At 28.3% G+C, this 27,354-nt stretch overlaps 2 protein-coding genes across 5 annotated transcripts; one reads left to right on the plus strand and one right to left on the minus strand.

Annotated features, from left to right (window-relative positions):
• Window positions 1–374: 374 nt before the first annotated feature.
• Window positions 375–2,978, plus strand: LOC114121040 (DNA-directed RNA polymerase III subunit RPC10). Its single transcript, XM_027983183.2, has 2 exons — window positions 375–757; window positions 2,677–2,978. The coding sequence occupies exons 1-2, from the start codon at window positions 578–580 to the stop codon at window positions 2,854–2,856; spliced, it is 360 nt and encodes a 119-aa protein (XP_027838984.1). The 5' UTR covers window positions 375–577; the 3' UTR covers window positions 2,857–2,978.
• LOC114121048 (death-associated inhibitor of apoptosis 1-like) lies at window positions 2,963–25,495 on the minus strand. Of its 4 annotated transcripts, none has more exons than XM_050202388.1 (7): window positions 25,332–25,495; window positions 5,781–6,204; window positions 5,066–5,299; window positions 4,800–4,996; window positions 4,657–4,733; window positions 4,425–4,457; window positions 2,963–4,166 (listed from the first exon to the last, which is right to left on the minus strand). In XM_050202388.1, exons 2-7 carry the CDS (start codon window positions 6,202–6,204, stop codon window positions 3,683–3,685), a joined length of 1,449 nt encoding a protein of 482 aa, XP_050058345.1. In that variant the 5' UTR covers window positions 25,332–25,495; the 3' UTR covers window positions 2,963–3,682. The 4 variants fall into 4 exon arrangements, with proteins under 4 accessions (XP_050058345.1, XP_027838996.2, XP_050058344.1 ...); XM_027983195.2 differs by lacking the exon at window positions 25,332–25,495 and adding an exon at window positions 10,584–10,756; XM_050202387.1 differs by lacking the exon at window positions 25,332–25,495 and adding an exon at window positions 9,236–9,664.
• Between the last annotated feature and the right edge of the window lie 1,859 nt (window positions 25,496–27,354).

Consider the following 27,354-nt stretch of genomic DNA (forward strand, 5'->3'; position numbering starts at 1 on the left):
AAATTTACATTTTAGTTTTTAATAAGCTATTTAATTAAAGAAAAAATATAATTTAACATTTTAATGCTACAATTTAGTTAATTTTATATTTAAATACCTACTAATAATATGAATATTAATAACATAAATGATAGATGAGTGCCCCCCTTGGCCCCTTAGCGCCCCCTTCAAAATAAAAATGCCCACAGATAATTTAATATAGCCGTGGATCATAGAATATATTAAACCACGGTTTAAGTATATCTTAAACCGTGTATTAAACACGCCATAGTTGAGGTGTGATAGGATATCACGAACAAATGAAAATATTGTTATCTATATTGTTATCTTATCAGTGAGTGATATAAACTGTTTTTATTTTACAATTGTCTGCCGCATGAAAATTAGAATATTATTATACTTGATTATAGTTTTCATAGTCTGCTGTCTGGTAGGTACCTACTAGCATTAGTAAATTACTTTTACTCACATAAGAATATATAAATTTTGTAGTGTGTAATGTGTTAAACAACTACTGTGTATTTAGTGTGTACAGTTTTATTTGAATTTTTATAAAATTAAATTCTCTCTTTTCAAAATGAGCAGCAAAGTGGTAAATGAGAGTAGTATGTTCTATATTGATTTTTGTCCAAACTGTTCAAACATTCTTCATTTGGACGAGTATATGGGCGAGATGAGACAAAAATGTCAAGTATGCCCATACTTCTCAGCAATCAAAAACATCATGCTTGCTTCCCGATCGTTTTACAAACTAAAAGTAAAACTATTCGTTATTATCATCAAAAAATACAGCACAGTCGAGTCTCGATTACTCGAATTTCGAGGGAGGTAAAAATTAATTCGACTTATGTATTTTTCGAGTTACAAATATTACATTGAGTGATTAAGAATTCCTTAGGAACAAAAAGAAATTTGAGTTATCGAGACTCGACTGTAAATTATATTTATTGTCTTTTCATATGTACGACATACTGATGATTCTCATGAAATCACTTAATACTAAAATATGAAAAATGTTATTTAGTTTAACAGATTGTATAGGTTAGTTAGTATTCATGGTTTAAAGTTTTATTGAAAAATCAAGCAAGGTTTGATTCAATGTAAAGTGTATCACTACTGAATTCTAAATTATCGATAAATTACCCATTCCTAAACTATTATTGAGCAAGAGATTAACAGATTTAAAATCTTAGTCTCATTTTAATGATCTCTTATTACTTTAATCCCATACATATCAACAAATTAATTCAAAAAATAATAATATACCAACGACTTTAACCCATAAAAAATGTCTTGCTGATCTAGAATTTGTAACAATTTTTATACACTCTAGATAGGTACTCTTGCAAGTATAATTAATTTCAGTTAATTACTGCATTGTTAATTTTTATCAATTATTTTTTACTGTGATTTAAAAATAGAATGTCTGTTCCATTTGATTTTCTTAAAAATATATTATAAAAAAACCATGAAATTTTTAAAAATAAAACCGTAATAATTTATATTTTATTGATTTTTTTTTATATTAAAATCTTTTTTTTTATTCATAATAAAATATTACTATATTTATAATATAGCAACAATTATATATATATATATATGCATAATATAATTACAAATTAAACAAAATTTGTTATACAATTTAATTTAATTTATGTTTGATATTAATGTTTTTTATTTAATATTAAGTTATTGATCCATGACTATGAAATTGTGATATTAGTATATAATGTATTTACTATATTTATATTTTATAAGATTACCATTCTTCTCCATGTAATTATGTATTATAGTTATTACTATTAAAATATTTCCAGTCAAGAGTAGTGCAATTACTATGTATATGATACTTCTCTTCAAATCATTTAATTAATTATTAATTTATAATGTAATCTTAGTAGGTTGGTTACCAGCAAGTTGGTTTGGTATTCAAATAATTTTTTTTTCAGTTGAAATTTAAATTTAAGTTTTACCTTTTACGTTTAGATGGCAATGCCAAAGATAAGTACTATACGCTGAATGCGCCTACAGAGTGCATCCTCCTGCTTCTCTCTGTTATCGAAACTGATTTCCCCATGGCAGACATTTGGGGTTGAGCAGAAAAACTGATTCTGGTCGCCACTCTCTCGGCATATTTAGTATAGTGTTTAAAACAGGCATGTCAAATATTAATTATCAACTAGGCCAAAATATAGAACAAAATACTGTGAGCCACACAAAAAAAAACCTCTAAATAAAATATTCTATACCAACTGCTGAGAAATATATAATATACAAAATATTACATTATATTATAAAATATATATCTCTAACAGTTGCAACACAAAACAAAAATCATATATATTTATTTTATAATTTTTACTTTCACTTAACTTTCCAATATAATAGGTGATCCACAGGCTACAAAGCAAGACAAGAGCTATGTATGTAACATGCCTGGTCCAGAAACTGATAAGATATTTTACCAAGTCCTCAACTCAATCAAATATCTTCAAATCATTGTTAACCAATATTCAATGATTGTCATTGAACCAATTTCTCATTAGAATATTATTTAATTATAAATGCATTTACATTTTTTTTTTGTTTTAAGCTAAGTTTTAAAAGAAAAAACTATTATTTTATTTTACATATAATTTTTTTCAATGTTATTAAATAATTTGTATTATTTTTTAGGAAATAGATTCAGTTTTAGGAGGCAAAGCAGCGTGGGAAAATGTAGATTCAATTGATGTAGTTTGTAATACATGTAATCATGGCAGAGCATACTTTTTACAAGTTCAAACTAGATCAGCAGATGAACCTATGACTGTTTTCTATAAATGCTGCAACTGTGGACATAGATGGCGAGAATAATTGACAAAATAATATACATATTATTACTTTTTTTATAATTTAGATTTAAGAAAAATACTTAATTAATATATGTTATAATATATTAAAATAAATAACAAAGAGTTCATAATTTTAAAATCAAATTTTTATTCTATAATAATTCTTTTATAGTTAAAAGTTTAAAACACTAAATAATTGTTGTTTTAATAGCAACAATCAAAAGAAAAGAAAAAAATTTTATTTACAAAGAAAATGTACATCGGAGTGTCTACTTAAGAGCTATAATTATTGTATTCGTTCAAGCTGAGTGCAAAATATGGAAATAAAAATAATCAAATAAGTAATAACTATAAAAAGTAACTTATGACAGCTCTACAATTATATATTCAAACAATTAATTTGATTTAAAAATAATTATAATAAAGGGACTTCATACCAGTTTTTACATGTATATGTTTTAAAACACTTATATTTACATTTATATTCAAAATAATTATTAAATAGTAAATATTATGTTAATGTACTTCTATAAAAAATAACATAATTGTACCGATCATAAGTTTACTATATTATAATGATAGAGATAACAACCATTGTATAACATCTTCTAAGGAAATCAGTCTCACATTTTACTATGATCCTTGTGCATTGTCGAAAATATTATAAATACCAACAATACGACAACATAGATTTAGCCCACTTTGGTGCTTATTATATTTCATTATAAATTAAGTTGTTAAAGCTAAAATGAATTAAACAAATTAATAAGAATATTAAAATTAATATATTTAAAATAAATATAAGACTAGAATGGTTTACACCACATGTCACGGTAATTTTAAAAGCCCTATAAGTACACTTGCATAGTGGCACAGAATTTTTCTGTACACACTGGGCATTCATTCATATCTGCCGCACATTTAACGCAGGCATATACATGTCTACAGGGTATAAACGCTTCTGCCATTTCTTCTTTATGACATACTTTGCATGTCATTGGATCTAATTGTTCTTCTAAACACTGTGATGAACTGCATGGTAACTCTTCGAGATCTGTACCTTTTTTATCATCCATTGATAAGTATACTCTCATTGCCCTGGTGAAAGGTTGCCTACATACAGCACACTGTTCAAGTGTTACAGCGCATTGAATACAGGCAATCACATGACCGCAAGGGATAAACGCTACTTTCATTTCTTCTTTATAACAAATCTTGCATAGCATAGAATCTGGCATTGTATTAGGGTCTCGCTTTTGAGAAAGATGGAGAATTTCATCAGATGATATTTTAATTTGACTTATGTCAGAAATTTCTGACTGATCAAGTTTCCTATAACAAAAAATTTCATTTTATTTAATTTTTTAATGTATTGATTCATTAACAGATTAATAATTTTATAAAACAGTGCTTGAAAAAAAAAATATAAAAACTTTCGTTTGGTGTATTCATGTTAAATTAATTATAGACATGCAATGAAACTATATTTCATAGATTTTTTAAAATGATTAATAAATACAATTTGAGTGTATTGAAAACTAAGTAATTAACTACAAATACACGAAAAATATGAAATTCAAGGTAGAATACCTCCGTTTACGATCTTGACAGACAATGTGAATCCTGATTAAAAAAAAATAAAATAAAATGTAACTAATATCGTAATAATATTAAAGTTGTTATGAAATATATTCATGAGCTTCAATGACTTAAAATAAACGATTAACTAGATTTAAATTTCTACTTGTCAAATTTAATGAATAAAAAGTTTTGAAGATTTATTGATATAAAAAAATGTTTTACTTAGTTAATAAACACATACCTTTTTGTCGAATTCACTTTCAGATTATTTTCAAAAAAGGTCATATCCTTATGTTCAGCAAAAAAGTTGAATAAGGTCTAAAAGTTAATATTAAGGTAAATTTCCAATTGCATCAAGGGTGATTAATAAAATTATTAAATTACCGGAATGTTGAGTTTAGAGGTTTCAGTACACATCTCACTATTTGCTTGCTCAACGAATTTTAAGCCTTTACTTAATAACACATAACTACAAGTACATGACCACTTGGCATGTTCTGTCCATGGATCATCATCATCTTCCCAATCCTTAAGACCTTGACTGCAGTAGAAACATAACATCTGGTCATTTTGGCCATTACCTAAAAATATTAAAACAATATGAATATGAAAAATAAACTCGTATAATATAATATGTATTAACATTTTACCTATATAAAAAAATCCAGCTTCGCATAGAGTTTGAACATCTTGTTTCAACGGTATCATACATTTTTCAAATGATTTCAAGCGTGCTTCTAACAATGCATATTCTTTATGTGAAGGATTTTTCATTACTTGCAGAACACCCACAGCTTCTAAAATGTCTTGTGCTGTATTTGACAAAATATTAGACTTGACATCAGCAGGAGCAGAGCCAAATAGACCACACACATCATAACCAGCTAAAAAATACAATTGATATATTTAATTATTTCAAGCAATGTGTAATAGTAGTGGGATAATATATTTTTATTATCTAACATAATCTGTATATTTATATCTTAAAAAAATGTTCATATCCTTAAACTTTTTTTTTATTATTATTAAAATAAAAACTAATCAATCACACAATTTTACTAACCACATTATTCTCATTTTTAAGTGTTTTATTAAGTTTTCTTCGTAAAAATTGGTAAATTCTAAATAAGCCGTAAGTCTATAATTTATTCAGAGCTTGTTTACAGTAAAAATATTAAAATTCAATCCTAATCTAGCTTTTAACAATAATGCAATTTTTAATTTAATTATTAGAAATTATTTTTTAATAATAATTCTTTCATTTTATGAACATTATTTGGTCATAGTTAATATGTTATAAACCACAAAATATTTAAATTCTGGGTCAGATAACAAAAATATTAAATTTAGTTATTTTATATTTACCTGAGGAATCATTAAAAAATGGACATTGTGGAGACTGACGTTTATGTTCAACAGTTGGATCATCACCAGGTTGCCAATAATCAAATTCTTTAGAACAAAATAAACATCTAACACGATCTTGTATACCCAAATAATATAATCCAGCTTTGGCCATTTGGTTAGGTGTTATAAATTGTAATTTCCACACTCCATCAAATGTTTTCAAGCGATTTTCATATGTACTCAAATCCCAAGAAGGTGTTTCATTAGACATTGACCTGGATATTGGCTCAAGTGAATTATCAGTAGATTCATTTGCAGGACTTGAAGTATTTAGAATGACTGGACACCCATTAGATATGTTAATGACTTTATTATTAATTATTAGAATATTTCTAACTGTTACTGGGTTCGGTGCAGCTCTATGATTTGGAGATGGAGTCATCTGAAAAGTAAATAAACATAAATTAATCTAAAATTCAAAAATAAAGTATGTACTTCATTAAAAATACATAATTATTGTAATATTTAGGAACTTAACATACATAAAACAACTAAATATTAGAATTACCTAATAATCAAATAATTCATGAAAAAAATGGGTAATACAGTGTTTCAGGAAATTAATAGTTATATATAACTAAGTTAGGTAGTATATTATGCCAGTAGGCTAAGTATTTTATGAGACCAAATTTCATTTTTTTTTTTTTTATTAATGTGATACAAAAAATAAAAACTAGGCTAGTAAATCACAAGATTATTTTAAAAACACTAATTTACACAACTCTGATATAATGATTAAAAAATTATGAAAATTTCAAACTTAGAGTAATAGGACAAATAGGAAAGAATATTGCCTACCTAGATTTTTTTAATTAATAATTCAATAATTCACCAGTTAAAACTTAAAATATGTACCTACTTATATTTATAACTAATAAACATTTGTGTCTAATATTAAATGAATCAACATCAACATTTTCCCTTTCAGTTAAAATTAATAGCCTGGTTGCTTGCCAAATGAAAATACAGTCGACTATCGTTAACTCGAACCTTGATAATTTGAAATTCTCGATATCTCGAATAATAATTATTCCCCTTCAAATAACAATAACACTTAATGTTTAAATAATCTTGTTAACTTGAAAATTAATTTGACAAATTTAGTACTAAAAATAGTTTATTAAGGCGATTATGTTTCATTTATAACTTTTTTAGTAAAGCCTGACCATTAGTCAACTAAATATTTGTAACTTAAGCCTTGGTAACTTCATATAGGTAACAGATTTCAGTTTAGTTTTATGTCATCTGTTTGTTTAATCATTTATTGTGTGTGTAACAGTGTAAATTGTAAATACAGTGGTTATTATGGCTCAAAAAGAAAATTAACAACATTATCACTTGCAGAAAAATAAACTATCTTAAAATTATCGAAAAAGACGAAAAAAGAAAAAACCTAAAATAGCCAAAGATTTAGTAATTCCAACAAGTACATTGTCTACAATAATTAAAAAAATAAAGATATTATTTAAAAAATCTATAATTTAAAATTAATAAATTAAATTTTTAACTTTATTTAAACACGGCAACTTGAAAAAAAATGAAGAGTTATCGAGAGTCAACTGAATAAATATTGATTAACCCAATAATAACGAAAAGTGGTTATTATAATATTGTATGAAAAACATATAGATATACATGAGATTTGTAATTATTTCTTAAGATAAAAATTTAAGTTATAAATATTTTATAAAAAATTGATTGACTTTTCCTTAGAGAATCACTAACATTTATGTCACAAAAACATTGAAACTATTTTAGAGGAAAAAAATGGGAATAATAATGTTTGGTTAAGATAAAGCTAAGGGAAAAATTAAAATGAATTATAGTGAAATAGTTAAATTGTATACAGTTTATAAGTAAAATACTCGGTAAAATAATATAAGTATGGTCATTGATTTTATAATAACTCGTTAACAATGGTCAAAGTGTATCTAGTACATTATACAATTTAATTAAAATCAGGAACTAATTTTAGGTAGGTATTTATAAAAGTACACATTTTTTTAAAGTAATAGTAGTACCTAGTGTTTTTTTATCAACTAAAAAATAATACAATTCAATTTTTATAGGTAAATTATAAAAAATAAAAATTGTAGGTACAAATACAAAAAATTTACAGACACCTACTTTTAAAATAAACAATGCAGTATTAAAGAATGAATTTAAATTATTTTACTAAACAAAGACTGTTTGCACTTTTAATGACATGGCCAACTCATTAAAAATTAATATGAATGAAAACTAGTAGGTATAATTTATTGTAGACATATTAAATAATTGCTATTTTATTATGAGATACATGATAGTAACAGTACTATTATAATATGTCAGTTTCAATATTCAGTGGGTAGGAATGCTTAATTTGTTTGTAACTAAAATATGATGCTTTATTTAGTTACTTTATATTTATAATGTAAAAAGACCTTCAGTGCATATTGTTGATATTAACTATCACGATTCACGACCAATAGTAGTAGCACAATAACAACAAAAAGGAAACGATTCACTGGTCACAGCTGATATCATTAATCAATAGTTTATTTTTTCATAAATGCCTGAACTGACAAAACAAGTTTTATGCGTTTGTCGCCTAAAACCAATTAGCCTAATCAAGTCCAAACGCACGGAAACACACCCAATCTCATAATAGTTATATTGATTTATAAGACAAAGAAATCGTGCCGACCACAAACAGGCCCGTCAATCGTGTCAAGACGATAAACGATCAACATTCGACAATGAACGATTGAAGACGCGAGAATGCGAGATCAGAAACGAACCTAAACCACTATCCGGGTACAATCGATCGTTAAAACCCTTGTACACAAATATTTTAACAACATCGATATCATACAATATTATGTATAATGTATGAATTAATAATACAAGATAAATTCATGACTATTCTAAGGTGGACCGGAAACGTAAACATCCGTTTCCGGTGTTAACACGGTGTGTGTCGCATCGAAAACCATGAACGCGTAATGATTAGAAAAAATCGGTAGTATACGGGCTACATGAAATGTCTACCCTTCCACCCACACCCTGCCCACGCGATAACCCGATCAGACACAGTCGCCGCCCGCGAGTTTGGAGGCCCCCGCCGGGTGTGTTGGAGAAGGTTACGTTGGACGAGGTGGCGGCGGAGACAACGTCCACATCACCATACGAGTGATACCAGATGGAACGCCTTTTACGGCGGCGGCGACGGTGGCCACGCAATAACCTTCACAAAAACTATTTATTATGATTGCGCAAATAGATATCAGCCGTTCTACGCGCACCCAAACGACGGCGAAACAAATAACAAGCACCGGTGCGATCGATGGCACCCCCAAAAGACAAAACGGTGAAAAAAAAATGGAAACCCATTGCATAAACAGAAGAGAAATAAATAAAATAGATCACTCTACCTTGTGTGCTGCGTTAATCCAAAGTATTAGCCGGCGTTATGGCGTCGGACGAAAATATAGTGTTGAAGTTAGACGTGTGGCGACGAACGACGGGAAATCCGAACGAATGTCGACGGCGTCCCTTAGACAAGTCTTTTTCACAGATTTCGAAACTTTAGAATACCTCACAGCGCCGGAACGATGGCGGATAACGTTTTTTGCATTATTCACAGCTGTTAAGTTTTTCACAGATATGTCGCTCGATACGAGTGACAATAACAACAACACCGACGGCGACGTCGGAGTGTCGGGAAGCGGGTGGGAAAAACTGGGAACGGAACTACAACGGGAGGGACATCGTAAACACACGGAGCTCAACGGTGACGGTGAGAAGTGGCTTACGCGATTTCAGCCGTACTGAAACAACGTTTAACGATCAACCGACGAACGGCGAGCCGAGAACCTTCGCCGCGCTGCCGTCGCAGTCGTGCCAGACCCCTCTACAATCGTCTGTCGACGAATAGGGAGCCAGAGAGCACGCGTCGGTCGATACATAAAACCATTAAAACCACGTCGAAAATAATAAAACGTTTTCATTTCGGTTTTTGGGTATACTGCCTTTGCCCTTTGTACACGTTTTTGAAAATAGTAACAACAAACAATATCCGTTTCAATGGCCTCGCTAGAATGACGAATGATAAATAATAATATTGTAACAACGTATCGTAGTTGCATTTCAATATAATATTATTATTTTTTTTTTTTTTATCGCGAGCTCAGGATATCAACAACATAATAATACAATATAACTAATTATAAAAAAGACAGTTCGTCGTCCACGTCCCTAAAATTCGCTAGCCCTTTTTACCGGCATTTCGTATTATAATCCTCCACAGTTTCCTTGTTCTCGTCTGTAATTTCCAATTTTGAAAACGGCCGTATTAATTTTCCTCAATATTTTTGTGTACTTCATACTTGTTTATTATAATATATTTTACGGTGTAAATACCACCGCTAAGACGTGGTATTGCATGCAATAGATTTCCATACAAAAAACAACAGAATGATAAAAGCACGTGTTTATTGTCCCGATAAACACGAAATGTGTTTATGACAATTCTTTATTTAAATCAAGATATAGCTGCAGTAAGCACTCGAATAAACCACAGATAAACATAATAGAGTAAAAACATAAGTTCATAACATATATTATTGTATGATAATTTTTAATTATTACTTATATATTATATTTTGTTATAAATAAAATAATTTCGAATAATGTATATAGATTACTACTAAATGGCAAACAGCCATTCAATACAAAACATTCGAATTATTTTACAAAATGTATAATATTAAAGTGTTTTACCTTGAGATAATAGGATACCAACTTTAGCTACCTCGTTTATATTTTACTCGTACGGAGTAAAATGCTATATCGATCTCTTGAAATGTATGTTAAATGCAATTCTTGATTGTATACCGTCAATATCAGATTTAATGAAAATGTATTAAAACAATTTTATTCCTTAACAATACAATACATTATGTTCAATCGGTCGCCACTCGAAAACTAACCACTTATTTGAATCTGTTGGAATTTAATTAGTTGAATGTTTATTAAATATTAATTAAATACTGATAGTCTTGTTTATTTCCTAAATCATAATAAAACATTCAATTGAAAAAATATGTTATCTTCAAAGTTATTCCAAAGGTTATTTCGAACTCATGACTCATATCAAAAAAAAAAATACTCGTAATCAAACATATTCATTCACTCCATTCTCATTGTGTGTTATAATAATATATTAGTTTTAAAGAAGAAAATATAGTCTCAGTTCCAGAGCCATAAGTCGATTCAATACTCATTGATTTATTCAATGGACTGGTAAATGTAATATTATGTATAGCTTATACAAAATAATAAAATATAATATTACCCAAAAGTATAAATATTCAATAAATTTCGTCAACTCCAGAACTCCAACCTCCCCTCCTACCACGCATAGTAAATTGAAAAATCCGATATCAAACATACACATTTTTAAAATGTTATGTCACTGATTACATTTTTTTTTTATTTTCTACAATTCTACATTCTATACAATGTAAGCCCCTGATAAGACTTAAGCGTGTGACATAATTTGGTTGAAGCTTCTGATGAAGACACTAAATATTGAAGTAGAACCACATTGCAAATTACAATCAACATTCAGCATAATATTCTGTAAATATGCTGTCCATCTTTAGTGGTACCCTTAACAGTCAACAAATAGTTGACACGTAAACAATAACGTAACATATTATTATAATATCATATTCCAGTATATTACGTAATGTGTACAATAAATTGCCATTTGCCAACTACGTAATTACTAATTATTACACAGCTGATAATTATTCAGTATTTCTATACAATACCAATTATTATTCTAAGTATTCAAAGTAGTTTCTAGTGTTATTACACTATTAACACAGAAGACTCGAATGCTTTATGAATATATTATTATATTTTTCGAAAACAAAAATATACGGAATAGACACGTCTAAATATTAATATTATTTTAGTGATTTGAAAATCAGCGTAGCCCAGGCAGTACGAAGTAGATAAACCTAGAATAGTGTAATGTTATGAAAGCTTAATAGTATATTATTACTATATAGGCTCTCCAGCGAGAGGTTACGGCAACGAGACGACCTACCACGTAGTCCCGCCGGCCGCCGGCCGACACCGTCAGCTGGAACACGGTAGGGGAAAAAACTAAAAATCCATTCAGTAATTCTACATTATTCATTGTACGAAACACAGTGTTGCCACGTTCTGTTTTCCGCTAGCAAACTTTGTGCTATTTAATCCGTACGCGTAATGTTACACGAGTACGTACGGTAGGAGCGATACGGAGCCTTGAACATCGATGGTTAAACGTGGGAAAACACAAAATTATTTACGTATAATATTGAGCCATTGGGCTCATTAATAATTAATGATCCAATGTTGTTTACAAAAAGTCAAAAACACAATATACAAAACAATTCAACTATTTTTAAATTCAAGTACCATTGGCACGGTGGTCTGTTTAAAATAAAACCAACAGTTTTATAAAAACCACATTTATGTGGCCTATATAGATAACTAATACATACAAAACTATGAAATCGAAAAGGCATTGAGTTGTTCGATAAAATTATCCTGCGAGCCGCATATGTACTGTTAATATCCACTTAAACTTAAATAGGCAATCATACATGGAAACAACTACATGTTTAAATACAATTCAAAATTAATTAAAACTTTCTATCGCTATAATGGTAATTGTAGTTACTTATTCACCACTATAATAGTGTATTGCCCGTATTTGAATTCATAATACCTTATGTGTTTAGTTTTGATGTTTTTATAAATCATTAGAATTTCAATGCGAAGAAATAATACATAGTTTACTGCTCGTATTATTTTCATTCACTTTACACCTCGCTATACACCATTGATAAACTTGAAATAAAATGAAAATGAAAAATGTGAATGTATATTTTTAACAGCAAAACAATTATATTTTATCATATTATATTTCTAATAGACGGCTGACCACAAGATACGATTACACTAAAGTCGGTTTAATAATTGGTAATTATTTGGTTTAGAGAAATGGAATCTGAAGAGTACAGCGTTAACGTGTTCAAGTGTACAACGTCATTCATAAATGGACAACGGGCTGTAGCTAAAACGTATATTTTACAGAAAATCCAAAAGGATAGAATCAAATTTGCATCGTTCACGATTCAGTGTTTCAATAGTGTTGGACGAGATGAGCTTGCGCTGATTTATCAATTCGAAAAATGAGCTTTTTCCAGATTTAAATGAATCATGAGAAAACAAAAAAAAAAAGAGACACTGCCAATTCCATTAAAAATTAAAAAGAAAGCGATTATCGGGTAACCGGAATCGGTGTAAGAGTCATTCTGTCGTTGACCTGCTCCAACCTATATGTAGGAGCGAACGTATGAGCTAAAAAGAGACTGCATAGAAGTAATAGTAATAGGCAGGAATCGAGAGGTAGTCGTGTAAAAATACGTTTTGCGGTGTTGCGGAGAGAAAGTGCGCGGCCGACGACCGAGTTTATCTAACTCTACTCTATACTATTATTATTTTTGTTATTATTTTTATTATTGTTGTTGTTATTACTTATTGTAGTCCTCGTACAACTACACTTGTTTAGGAACACGCAAACTCGTACTTAAAGTGAATATACACTATGATACCATGGGTACTCACAAAAACATAATAATGGTACGAGTAAATCAGTCATACCATTGACTATAAATACTTGAAATATTGAAGTATATTGATACATAATACTCAATACATTTCTAATTAATGTAATCAAGCACAATAAATTTGACTGTAATATCGGCCTATATAGTACTTTAATTTTATAGTAGTTGTGCATTGTGTATAATATATTACTATATTAGTATATGATTATACATTATTATAAATATTACTCAAGAACAGTACATTCGAATTTAGAAAATCTGAATTTCTAAATACATTATTCATACTTATTTATCTAGAATTGAACATTAGAACGTGTAACGGGCTGCTGGAACGCCGGGAAGTGGAAATAAACCTGAACGAAATCTCATTGACCGTAAAACCGTTTAGTATATTAAACTACCATAGTTTCTAGGCAGAGTTCTTCGGTGCTGATGAATACTTAATATCAAGAGAAGAAAAACGCCGAAAACCGTAATAATAATAAAAATAAAGCAGCTGGTGTCTCGTCGTCTCGTGAGCTACGCGCGACATGCTCCGATGTCTTCATAGCCTCCCATAGGTACTATTATACATTACAATATGATGATAATAATAATTATTATTATTATTAATATTATATTATACAATGTGCATGTGCAATGGATGGGGGAGATGTGTACTTGCACAACAGAAACGTCTAGATGAAGCAGTTGTTCGGGTGAAAACCATCTGCTCCGGTGGCGCACGTCCGCCGGGGAACGTGCCGGCGACGTTGCCGCCCGACGATATGGGACCGAAACCGGTCAGTCTATTGACGCGGCGGTGAAACGGCAACGTCGCGCTCAGCGCCAGTCGCATTCCACAGAATTTTCGACGGTCGGATTATCGGCCGTCGACGGTTTGTTTATTTTTTCTCCCTTTTGAGTTTTGGGGGATATCTGTGTATAATATTATACCCCGAAACTCACCCGGACCCTCTTCACTAATTTTACAAACAGCCCATCATTTCGCTCGAGAAAACAATAACCAATCACATTATTTTAGCTAATGTGCCAAGCCTCCGGAGGCTGGGACGCGACTACAGTGAAATCTCTAAATACTGTACACTCTTGGTCGCTGAAGTTGTGTCCGCTTGGACTCCGATATTCGAAGATGATTTTTGTTCAGACGGTTCAGTCTACAGAAGCTTAGCGATTGCTAAAAAATACGTCAGCTTTTCGAGGTACAATTATTCAGAGATGTCCGTTAGACGACGAGGTTTCACTAGGTATAATATAAATATATACCCTATTCCTCTAATAAAAATAAATTGCCATTTATAATGTGTCATATGATGCACTAGTTTTTTCAGATTTTTATAAAATTAAAGATGTAATTAAAAAAGGAAAACTTTTCAACTATACATTCTAAATACCTTATTTGGGCTCATGAATACTTTTAAACCAAGTTACCAGTAGTAAGGATAAAATAATGTTTGACTGTTTGAGTAATTTCTTAAAATAGATACTTTTTTCTTGACTATTAATCATTATTTTTAATTTATATTTTCAAAGTTAAAAAATTTAGTGTATCAACCTGTGGTCTCGACTCATAAGCCCCCAATTTTCATTTTATAGGTTTACGTCTATAGTTTAAAAAACATAAAACCTATGTATAAGATGAAATATTTGATATTTGTTTAACTTTAAATTGTACAAAATATAAAATGTTGATTGATTAATACTAATATGTATTACGATAATCAACATCTTAAAATCTATGTATTTTAAACCTATTGTCATATTAATATATTATTGTACTCAGTAGGTAGATATAAAAAGTAACACAATAAAATACAAATTTAGTCATTCGAAATTCGATTTAAATATACTAACAACCATATAGTGTCACAACATGATATTCTTCAATAGTATGTACAAATTAAGTATTGAAAAATAACAATAAGATCATATAATTAAGTATGCACTAAAAAACCCAAAAACCAGAATTTCATTAATTTCATTCTTAAAGGCAAAAATGGGAGTTAGAACTGACCATACTTTGTGAATTACCCTATAAATATATAATAATTAATAGTCATTAATATATATGATTAAATGACTGTGTGTCTTTATTAGGCTACATGACTATATATGAGTGATTGATTATGAATATAAATATACTCATTAGACGTTTATGAGTATATTTAACAATGTTTTGTTATTTAAATAGTTAGATGGTTAGTCAATATTCGACCGAAAACACAAGAATAAAAAGATTGATTATCAATTAGTGTCAAGTATTGGATTGTTGGAAAAATTTTAAACTATTGAAATAAATAGCCATAATTTATATAGGTTACATATTATAATATAGGTTTAAATGGTTTAATAAGTTTATGAGGACTAAAGAAAAATTGATCGTTTGTTATGGCTATATAGTGTAAATACTGCACTACGTCACTACCTACATGTTTTCTGTAGTCATACACTCATATCAATGTATCAAATCTGTAGGAATGTCTTATTGAGCGATGTTTACAAACTATACACACCAAGACTGGAAAAATATTCTGAACTGATACAAATAATAAATATAATACCTACAGTAAGAGCCGTTAACAATGTGTTTAATATATATTTATATATCTACGCTACTATTGTACACAACGAGTTCCCGTTTTCCTTTCTTTGTGAGAATATTTATGTTATGGAGGAAAGAATGGATGCATTATTTTTTTGCGCGGACATGTAAACCACTGCAGCAGCTTTACAGTCTTACAGATACAGAGTAGGTACAAGATGCGAGGAATTTTCCCGCAAGGGGCTTAATCCCTTAAAATATATCAAATACCCTCTGAAAACACTTTTTAATAGCATATACGCATATTATACAATATTATTATCAATACAAGCCACCGCGGATGTTTTAAAAACTGCATTCCTAACTCCTCAGCTGCTGCTAGTCGTGTATGCGTGCGTGCGTGCATGTGCATCTATTATATTGGTAGCCGGTAGGTAGGTGTACTATATAACGTATACTATTGTAGGCACTATAAGCATATATACACCTGAGACCAGACGACCCACCACGTACTACGTATAATACAAATCTGAAAACTGTTAACCTGGAGGAGGTCACGTTTGTGGTCTGCATTCCTTTCCACTTATCACACTGTATATAGCGATATAATATTATACTCCTTACACACAGTGTCCCATTGCCATAGATGGGGGCCGGTTTGTTTGAAGTCGGTTTTACACTTTGGAAATCATCACGTAAAGGTAGGTGCTTGTAGCACTGGAATTTTGACTGGAAAATATATAGAATAATATGCAGGTATAAACATAGTCACTGCGATGCTAGAGTAAAGTATATATTGTATATACCTATAATATTATTTATCTGCAGTGTGTTTAACGTACATAATATTGTAGTGAGTAAGCATCACACCTACACACTATTGAACATAGTATGAAACAGCGGTTTCCTAACTGTGAGGCGCGCCTCCCTTAGGAAGCGCGAGCACTTGACAGGGGAGGAGCGAGCCGAGTTATTTTGTCATAACAATAAAAATATTTGTATGTTAAAATACTATAAATTTGTTATTTATGGGAGACGCAGTTGTTTTTTTTATTTTTAGGGTGGCGTAAACTGTAAACTAAAAAAGTTTGGGAACCGCTGGTATAAAACATAATATTACTATCATAATTCATAATATTCCATGTGTATTGGAAACGTGCGATACTTGAAATTCAAAACAATTCAATTGTGTTATTCGTATATGCCATTAGACATGACTTCTTTTTCAAACTTTTATACACATATACAATCACGAAATACTGTTATAAAAATATTACAGTGTTAATTAGCAGCTGTGATTATGATAAATGTAGCCAATATAGATATACTATTATAATAAACTAATAATCAGATAATTTTGAAACTGTACACGAGTGTTGTACATATGATATATATTTATGTATATTATACATTAATAATATATATAATATAGTAGATAACATGTCTGCTATTAAATTGAACAGATAATTACACTTATGAATTATTAATTAATTACATTTAAAGATTACAAAATAAATAATACAGAGTAGGTACATAACGTCAGTACGTCACTACATCAATTTTTTCATACAAATTAACAAAGTACTCAGTACTCGAAACAGTTGAAACGTGTGAATAATTTATTCAAACAAGTGCTACATTCTTAAGCGAAGTTATGTTTTTAATTGTCGATGAATTAAAAAAAAAAAATTGTATGTCACAACTTATAAATTAATACCTACTAACAAAATATTTTTTAACATTGAAATAGTGAATGGTAAATAATATGTACCTATATCTATAAAATATGTAGGTACACAATACATTACTCATTTATTCTAATTTCTTTATAATAATTAATGCGAGCGATTATAAGTTAAGTATATAATACTGGCAATATTGCACAATGTAATATATAATAATAAAAATTTAACTATGTAACAACACTATCTGAACCCTGAACCTAATATAATCTAGAAAAAAATAATAAAAATAAGTCACATTGCCTCAAGTAACTTAACTTACCTATAGAGTACCTAAATTACGTACCTAAGTGTATGATTTATATTTTATTTACAAATTTTTAATGACCCTTAGGTCATTTGAAACTCGAAAGTCATTACAAACTAAGACCTTAAGTATACACTATACAGACATATATAGGTAATTCGTACTTGGTATTCATATGATATAATATGAAATCTCTAAAAACAATTGCCTCAAAATAATATTTCTATTTCTTCTTAATATTTGAATGCTTCCAACAATCTTATCATATATTATATAACATATTATTAATATATTATTATATTATTATTATTATTATATTATATGTTACCATGTTGATTATTGTTGTTTAGATAAATTTAATAATTCATTTTTTCAAAGTATGAATATTAATATACCTAATAAATTTAGTATTCTCATATTGTCATATGATATTTTATATCTATCCGTTTGCTTTATTAATACACACTACACTGTACACTGTATTATGTCGAAATAGTATGTACTATGTACCATAATGGTACAAAACAAATAATAAGATTCAAGATATATTAACTTCAACTTTTTATAGTATTTTATAATAAAGAATGATGTATCCCCCTTTTCGAATGATAACTGGAATTACTTTTTTTTTAATTACTGTACAACGCTTATCGTTTAAGAATAATACGTAGTAAACCTCAGTAAAAGGTAAAACCCACGCGAGCATTACTCAATGGACTATCATTATAGACATAACTACAACACGAATAGGTATTAGGTACATGATAATTGAATGTGCTGTTGCTGTAACCTGTAGCACAATGCCACAATGCATAAATAAATGTTTAAAATATATTATGTGTTAAGTATATATATATACTAGCTGTTATAAAAAAAAAAAAAATTGTATGTCACAACTTATAAATTAATACCTACTAACAAAATATTTTTTAACATTGAAATAGTGAATGGTAAATAATATGTACCTATATCTATAAAATATGTAGGTACACAATACATTACTCATTTATTCTAATTTCTTTATAATAATTAATGCGAGCGATTATAAGTTAAGTATATAATACTGGCAATATTGCACAATGTAATATATAATAATAAAAATTTAACTATGTAACAACACTATCTGAACCCTGAACCTAATATAATCTAGAAAAAAATAATAAAAATAAGTCACATTGCCTCAAGTAACTTAACTTACCTATAGAGTACCTAAATTACGTACCTAAGTGTATGATTTATATTTTATTTACAAATTTTTAATGACCCTTAGGTCATTTGAAACTCGAAAGTCATTACAAACTAAGACCTTAAGTATACACTATACAGACATATATAGGTAATTCGTACTTGGTATTCATATGATATAATATGAAATCTCTAAAAACAATTGCCTCAAAATAATATTTCTATTTCTTCTTAATATTTGAATGCTTCCAACAATCTTATCATATATTATATAACATATTATTAATATATTATTATATTATTATTATTATTATATTATATGTTACCATGTTGATTATTGTTGTTTAGATAAATTTAATAATTCATTTTTTCAAAGTATGAATATTAATATACCTAATAAATTTAGTATTCTCATATTGTCATATGATATTTTATATCTATCCGTTTGCTTTATTAATACACACTACACTGTACACTGTATTATGTCGAAATAGTATGTACTATGTACCATAATGGTACAAAACAAATAATAAGATTCAAGATATATTAACTTCAACTTTTTATAGTATTTTATAATAAAGAATGATGTATCCCCCTTTTCGAATGATAACTGGAATTACTTTTTTTTTAATTACTGTACAACGCTTATCGTTTAAGAATAATACGTAGTAAACCTCAGTAAAAGGTAAAACCCACGCGAGCATTACTCAATGGACTATCATTATAGACATAACTACAACACGAATAGGTATTAGGTACATGATAATTGAATGTGCTGTTGCTGTAACCTGTAGCACAATGCCACAATGCATAAATAAATGTTTAAAATATATTATGTGTTAAGTATATATATATACTAGCTGTTATAAAAAAAAAAAAAAATAGAAAAAAATATATTTTTTTAATTAAGTACATATATTTATCTGGAATTATTTATTATATTGATTACATATCTTTTGTTAGTAAAAAGTTTTTACTTGAAAAAGTATATCAACTTCAAAACGTATGTATTTTTGTAATTAAACATAAAAATATTATTTTGGAATCGTATTTAGTTGAAACGTATTTTATTGGAATATTTGAAACAATATAAATTGGTAATATTTGTTTGGTTTCATATTTGTTCAAAACTATATTCCGTAATCCAATAATGCATACCTTTTCAATGCAATATCGTTCATGGAAATAAGTTTTCGAGCAAGTACGATTCTGATTTCTAACAAAATATAAGAGTCTAGTTCTCCTACAGTTCTACCACAGTGCCACCCCATCAAAAATAATATTTTCTGTCTTGGTTTATACATAATTATTTATTATAATAATATAGTATATTGTTTTATCAAAATTATATTTTACAACAATGATGTTGTTATGTTAGATCCAAATTAAGAGGATTTTAATTGACCTATTATTAAATTTAAAGGTAAGAACATTATCTGTGGTTTCACGAAGGTTGTTTACTATATATCTGAATTTTTAAAGAAGTCATAAAAAAATATTTCAATTTAAAAATTTTCATAACTCTAAATATCTTATATACTATATAGCTTAGATCAGGTATTCATAAAATGTAGCCGTCAGCTTTGATCAATAACAATAATAATATTATTGTTGACTATCGATGTTATGAAATTGAAGTTGAATTAATGGTGAATGCCTAATGGTAATAATGTGTATACATTTTTGTATAATTGGAAGTAGGAAAATTCGTATGCTTACGTATCCCCATCAAACAAGAAAGTTGAGTCCGCGATAGGAATTCAGAAGCCGATACCTAATTGCGACTTGTGGTCCTCACTCCTCATCAATAGAAAATAAATATAGTACTGTTCTTTTATATATTTGAACTTCTTTAAGTAAAGTCTACTGATAATATAGGCCAGTCGCATTAGTGGACATCGGTTAGTTACACACAATTTATAATATAATTATTACTCACTCATCTCACCAACCACTATTAAGAAATAAATAATAATACCAGTAAATACGATTCTTAGTCATCATTATATAGTACTTATTGTATACGTTATATATTTTATGACTTTCTGCACTCAGATTTCGGAGTACACATATTTTGTCTCAAGTCTTCAGATAACCTACTCATACCTACAGGATATACAATGATAACAGACAATAGTATTTGTATATATTCTAAAAGTGAAGGTAACGCGTTTTACATTATTTATTCTATTGAAATAAATTGTGCGCACGTGCTGATGAAAAATCCAATTATTCTGATATAAATTATATTATATTGTAATTATATAATTACAATTATCGTTTAAATTTTACTGTAGAAGTTGTACAGCTGCCATAGTATTATTATACACTAATTAATTAACACGAATTTACAATTTCACAAAAGCATTGTAATTGGAAAATTTTCCAATATACCTAACCTATCTTTATTGAAAAGTATTTCATAATCACAATGACTGTAAGAAATTTCAAAAATACGTTACAAATAAAATATAAGCATTCACTATAAATAAATATAATTTAAAATTTTACGTTTGAAGTAGTTGCAAGGTTCTTGCAGTTAAACATAAACATCATAATAAATAATGATATATACATACATAGTATTTTCAGTTCATTAATGTATGTACCTAATCATTGGCTATTGGCGTTATATTTTTTGACTTGATCGTTTCTGAGAACCTTCATTAAAAATATTCAGTCACTATACAATCTGGTAAAGCGTCATAAGATAGACAATTAGACAGTATCAACCTTCAATACTCGTTTATAAACAAAGTATTATTGACAAAATATTTATTTTTCAAATTTGGTAAATATTATGTCAATGAAAAATCCTGATTTTATCTAATATTTTTTTCACCAAAAACATTGGGTATCCGTTAAGTATGTATGATTCGTTTACATCAATGAAATAATAATTACTCACAAGCAGAAGTTGAGACACCAGGACACGTGGTTTTGTAATTTGTACTGTGTCTAGATCTGTATATTGTATATATATATATGTATATAGAGAGAGAGAGTACGCCGATTTTCGGAATAGATACCGAGAACGTATTATAAAATTAATATTATGAGACATGTCTTGCACTCATCTCACCATTTATAATTTAGTTATTTGTTGTCTGTAAATCCACACATGTCGGGTGTCGATTGTTATTTTCTAAACTATTATAATATTATTTTGTTAAATGAATGCTACTCTAATAATAATATATTTTATGTTAATAAAATAGAATCGTCAACGGATGTAATTAATAACATTATAATCAATGGTACCTATTCATAGTTATTCTTAAAACCAAGCCCCTTAAGGAGACCGGAAATTAAAAAAAAAATTATTCTGTTTTTTTTTTTTTTTTTTTAATTCAAAGGATTCAAAAATCGAATGATGAAAGTATTATAGCAATTACAAACTTTGTATGAAAAGTAAATATAAACATACAATATCTGAAAAACATTTTTTTTTATCGAGAACAATGCCAAATTGTTGAAAATTTCTAAAATTGCTTGATCGAAATTGAATTGTTAGAAGCAAAGTGTAGTGTTAAGCGGCATTATAATATATAATAAATAAGTCAGAAATAACACAAATAACCATAATGTATTAGGTATCGCATTTAATTGTATGATATTATTTGGGAAAGTAAGTTTTCTTTTACGAGACATGATGCAAGTAAAAAGTTAACAAATTAAAGGTAATTATTTTGAAATGTTGCCTGTTGGATCTATTATAGCGAAGAGAACAATTGCTTAAGGAATAAACTCAATTTTTAAGGGAATATCTCATGATATTTAAAATTCATAAATATTTTGTTTTACATAAGTTGTACCCAAATATGCAAATTATGAGTGAATTAAATAAAGCAAAATTTGTTTCTATTTAAGAAGGCCAAAATATAGACGTATCATATAAATTGAAAGAGCATATTATTTTTAGAAAGGTAGTAGGTACGCGTAATTGATAACAGCATTAAAAAAAGATTTATTGGATTTTAACAACGTACTACGTACATTAACAACATTAAATTAATATTTATATTAATATTCATTAATATGAATATTATTTGAATAAATTCTAAAAAGAAATTATCATATTAATGATTCGGTATATTGTATATTAAGATTTAAGTTGTTGACTGTTGTTGTTTTATTTATTGAAAAATGTACAGTATTTTTTTCAAACTTATTTATTTATAATAACGATACGTCGATATAGGTACGAAACGCAATATTCTATATTAATGGTGCAATATAATACATTGATATGTTTTCAATACTATTATATTTAATTATTCAATATTTCAAAATATTAAACATCACATACATTATATCTGTAGGTATAGACTAAAGGCGTATAGTTTGGTTTTGCTCATTGATTCTAAAATTATTCATACACACACATTTTTGCCAACTCGTATTCGTATTTTTAAATGTTATCAAAAATATGCTTAAAACAGTTAAAACCACCTATAAAATCAGCGAATTATGTGCATACCGCATACGTCATAGTTGTTATTTACTGCGAAATATGCACTTATTATATTCGCTCGCAGTAAGATTCTCGTAAATACAGCCATACAGGGTGTCCGGTGATTAGCAAAAGACATTTAAAAAAAGAAGAATCATTGTGATACTAATATGCTTATAAACTATAGTATACTCACAATCACGTTCATATAAAATATGCACACCGAGGAGCCATATAATAATTATAATAATTTACGTTTTCGGTTTGACATACTGCAGGCATGTGTCAAATAGAGACGATAAAAGTTTACGATAAATGATAATTTTATAATAAACGTAGCACACTAGCACGTAGCAGATACGAATGTCGGAAGTGATACTCCCCATTGCTATAATGCTTTACTCCACACGGGTGCATATAATAGTTTTGGATATATATAATACTAAAGTAGATAGGAGAAAATAGAAATAATACTCGTGTGATCTCCGAAAGGCCTGAGAAACCCTTTTGTGGTGTGCAGAGCACACGACTCCACAAGTGTATAGATAACGATTAGACGACATGTTTCAGTTTGTGCGTATGTGGCAAATTAGTAAATAATTTTATTCTTATTTCTAATCCCAACTAGTAACTACTATTTCAAAGTATGTTTATCCGGTCTTTTTTGAAGATAACTCAAATACTACAACTACCTATTTGTATTTTTAAAGTGGGAATAATATAATTGAATACCTAATTCCTTTTTCATTATTAATATTACTTAATTTTTCGTTTTTCTACTTATAATCTTTTAGTATATTTTTAATAATTAATTAGTCATGTGTATAATTCATTAATTAATTTCAAGTTTCAGCCTTTATATATATCTAATTGTAATTAACAGTATTGATAACCAATAAAAATCACTAATCAGCATTCAGCATCATGTTATAAGATATTTTTGTTAATATTGAATTATATTTTGATACGCTAGGATTTTTCACTTATAAAATTTGGATGTCAATATTTTTAAATATACTTATGCAATATGCATGTATAGTTTTCTTCTTGAAAAATGAAAAACCGTATATAATGCCCTTATGATTGTACCTTAATGACTAATAATTATAAATAAGTATTGCGCCTTAACAGTACCATGCCCGATTAGTATATAATCAAATTTTAAATTAACAAAAATACATCAAGATAATATTGATAATTACATAAATTATAAATATAGAATAAAGTAAACAAAGTAGATATAAATGGTCAATGAATGGTATATTTTACACGAACGACCATAGAAATATTCGTTTACAGATTACAGTTCACATTATGAAAAGTTATGGAAGACGGTATTAATAAAAATTTTCAAGTTTAGAGGTTATACTTATAAAGTTAAAAAGTTTTAAATTATTATACCCAGATGCAAATACCATTTCATTTTGTGTCTTCACTATTATTTTCAATACCTAATTTTTAATTTAAAAACATTTGGAATATTTGAGAATAGATAAATATATATATATATATATATATATATATATTATACCTATTATAGCTAATGTATGTTATTTAAACTATATTATTGCTAGATTAAAAGCATGATTATTTTAAGTATAAGTACTTAAAGTACTGCTTAACTTCAGAAACATTTAAAAATAAAAATACATGTATAATAAATTGCTTACCCGAAGTGACAAAGCTCGTTATCGTCGAATACTTGAATAAATTCTATAGACTGCGGTACACTGTCACAAGATTGGTAGTGTTTGTCTCTTCTTGGTAGTAACTTAATATGTATAATAATGAGTATAGTAACATAGACGCGTAGAGCATGCGAACAGCAACTAGTGCATAATATGTACATTAGGTATCATTGATAGTACACATTGCACACTATACTGCAGATATCGTCTTTAGATGACGTCAAGTAAACCTACATATTTTTAACTCAATAGGAAATGCAGTTTAATATGCCTAATAAATTGCACGCTCAAGGTCAAAAATTACTTACACACAAATTTGTTTTCATTGAAATTAAATACCTGCATCAGCATTCAGCTTGCAACCGTTATTGCATCTTGTCACTTCACTCCTCGTCCTCTTTCGATTGTGCATTGTAATTAGCGTTGCTGTATGCGAGTATACACGGCGTTTAAAGTTTATTATTATTAAATAAGTGTACGATTACCTACCTATATTGAGTAGAATACATCGCTTCAAGTAAATAAAATTTATTAGGATTTATAAATATATAGGTATTAGTAATTGCAATTATTAGCAATAGTCTAAATACTAATTAATTATATAAATAATAAAACTACATATTTCTTGCATAATTATTTTAAAGTGAGCACTAAGCCGGTTATAAAAACACTTAAAGTTGTAGAACTAAATAGTAAATACTGATATAAGTCGGAAAAAAATCCTACATATTATAATGAATTATATAATAGTAGGTACCTACTACCTATAGATACATATATAATATATAGGAATATATTTTTTTATCGTATCAGAAAAAAATGCAATTATTACATTTTAATATAAAATGTAGTGAATATATAATATACGAATTGCAGGCATGCAAATGGGCATTGGCATGGGCATTTTTATTGAAATTCAACCATCAATGTCAAACATTGAAGTATATGAATCATCAACTTGTATGGAATTTGAAATCGGAATGTATTTAACTCTGATGACTGATTGTCTAAGTACATAACTAAAAAAAAAGTACCTAGCTACTAGTTTGATTTAAGTTACCTATTTATAAAATTTGTTTGTATTAAATTCGTAAAAAAAAGTTACAAATTGAAAATAAATTGTATACTATTATAGACATTGTATCTACCTTCAAGTAAGATAAATCCCACATTTGAAATTTGCATAGGCGCAACTAGACCTCTATAACAGGGGGTGTTAAATATGTGAATGCACCACAGAGATATAGTGCTTTTTGATGCGACCTATATTGGCTAAAAATAGATCGTAAGCAATATATTTCTCCGTAATGTATACCTTATCGTCCTTATAGTTAATTGTCTAACAATATTATGGGAATATCCATGTATGGAATGAATTATAATGAATTATATTATTATGACTTACGACCAAATAATTAAATATTTTTCAGAAAATTTTCTATAATTTAAAAACATAACAATCATGATATTTCAATAAGATATAATAAAAATTGGATATAAACAACAGGGGGTGCTAAATTTTAACTTTGGGGGTGCTAAAGACCTTTTTGCACCCTTTAGTTGCGCCACTGGAAAGCTGCAGCAGTTAAAGAATTTTTGTGGTAGTTTATTATGCAGCTAAAACCCATCATTTAGTTTACCCCTCCCCTAAGTCTTTATTTATTTTGACTTTTTAGTCTTTGTATACAAAGTTAGATATCTCAAAAACTACTCATTTGAATTTTAATAATACAAATTTGACTAACATTAAATCGCTTAATAATTTATAATTTATACATGGGGTGTACATACTATAACACTATATACCTATATTATAGATATAAACGTACCTATTATAGAACTCATTTGAAAAAAAAAATATCACCACAAAACATTTTTATGATCCTTATTAAGTGTACTAACAAATTCCAAATCAAAATTTGATTTAATATGCTTGTAGAATCACTCTGTATACAAATAAGTGAGTATTTAATTTTAATGTGGTATATTTTCACAGGTACGCCTA

Source organism: Aphis gossypii, chromosome 2 (genome assembly GCF_020184175.1).
Source record: "Aphis gossypii isolate Hap1 chromosome 2, ASM2018417v2, whole genome shotgun sequence".
Taxonomy (NCBI): domain Eukaryota; kingdom Metazoa; phylum Arthropoda; class Insecta; order Hemiptera; family Aphididae; genus Aphis; species Aphis gossypii.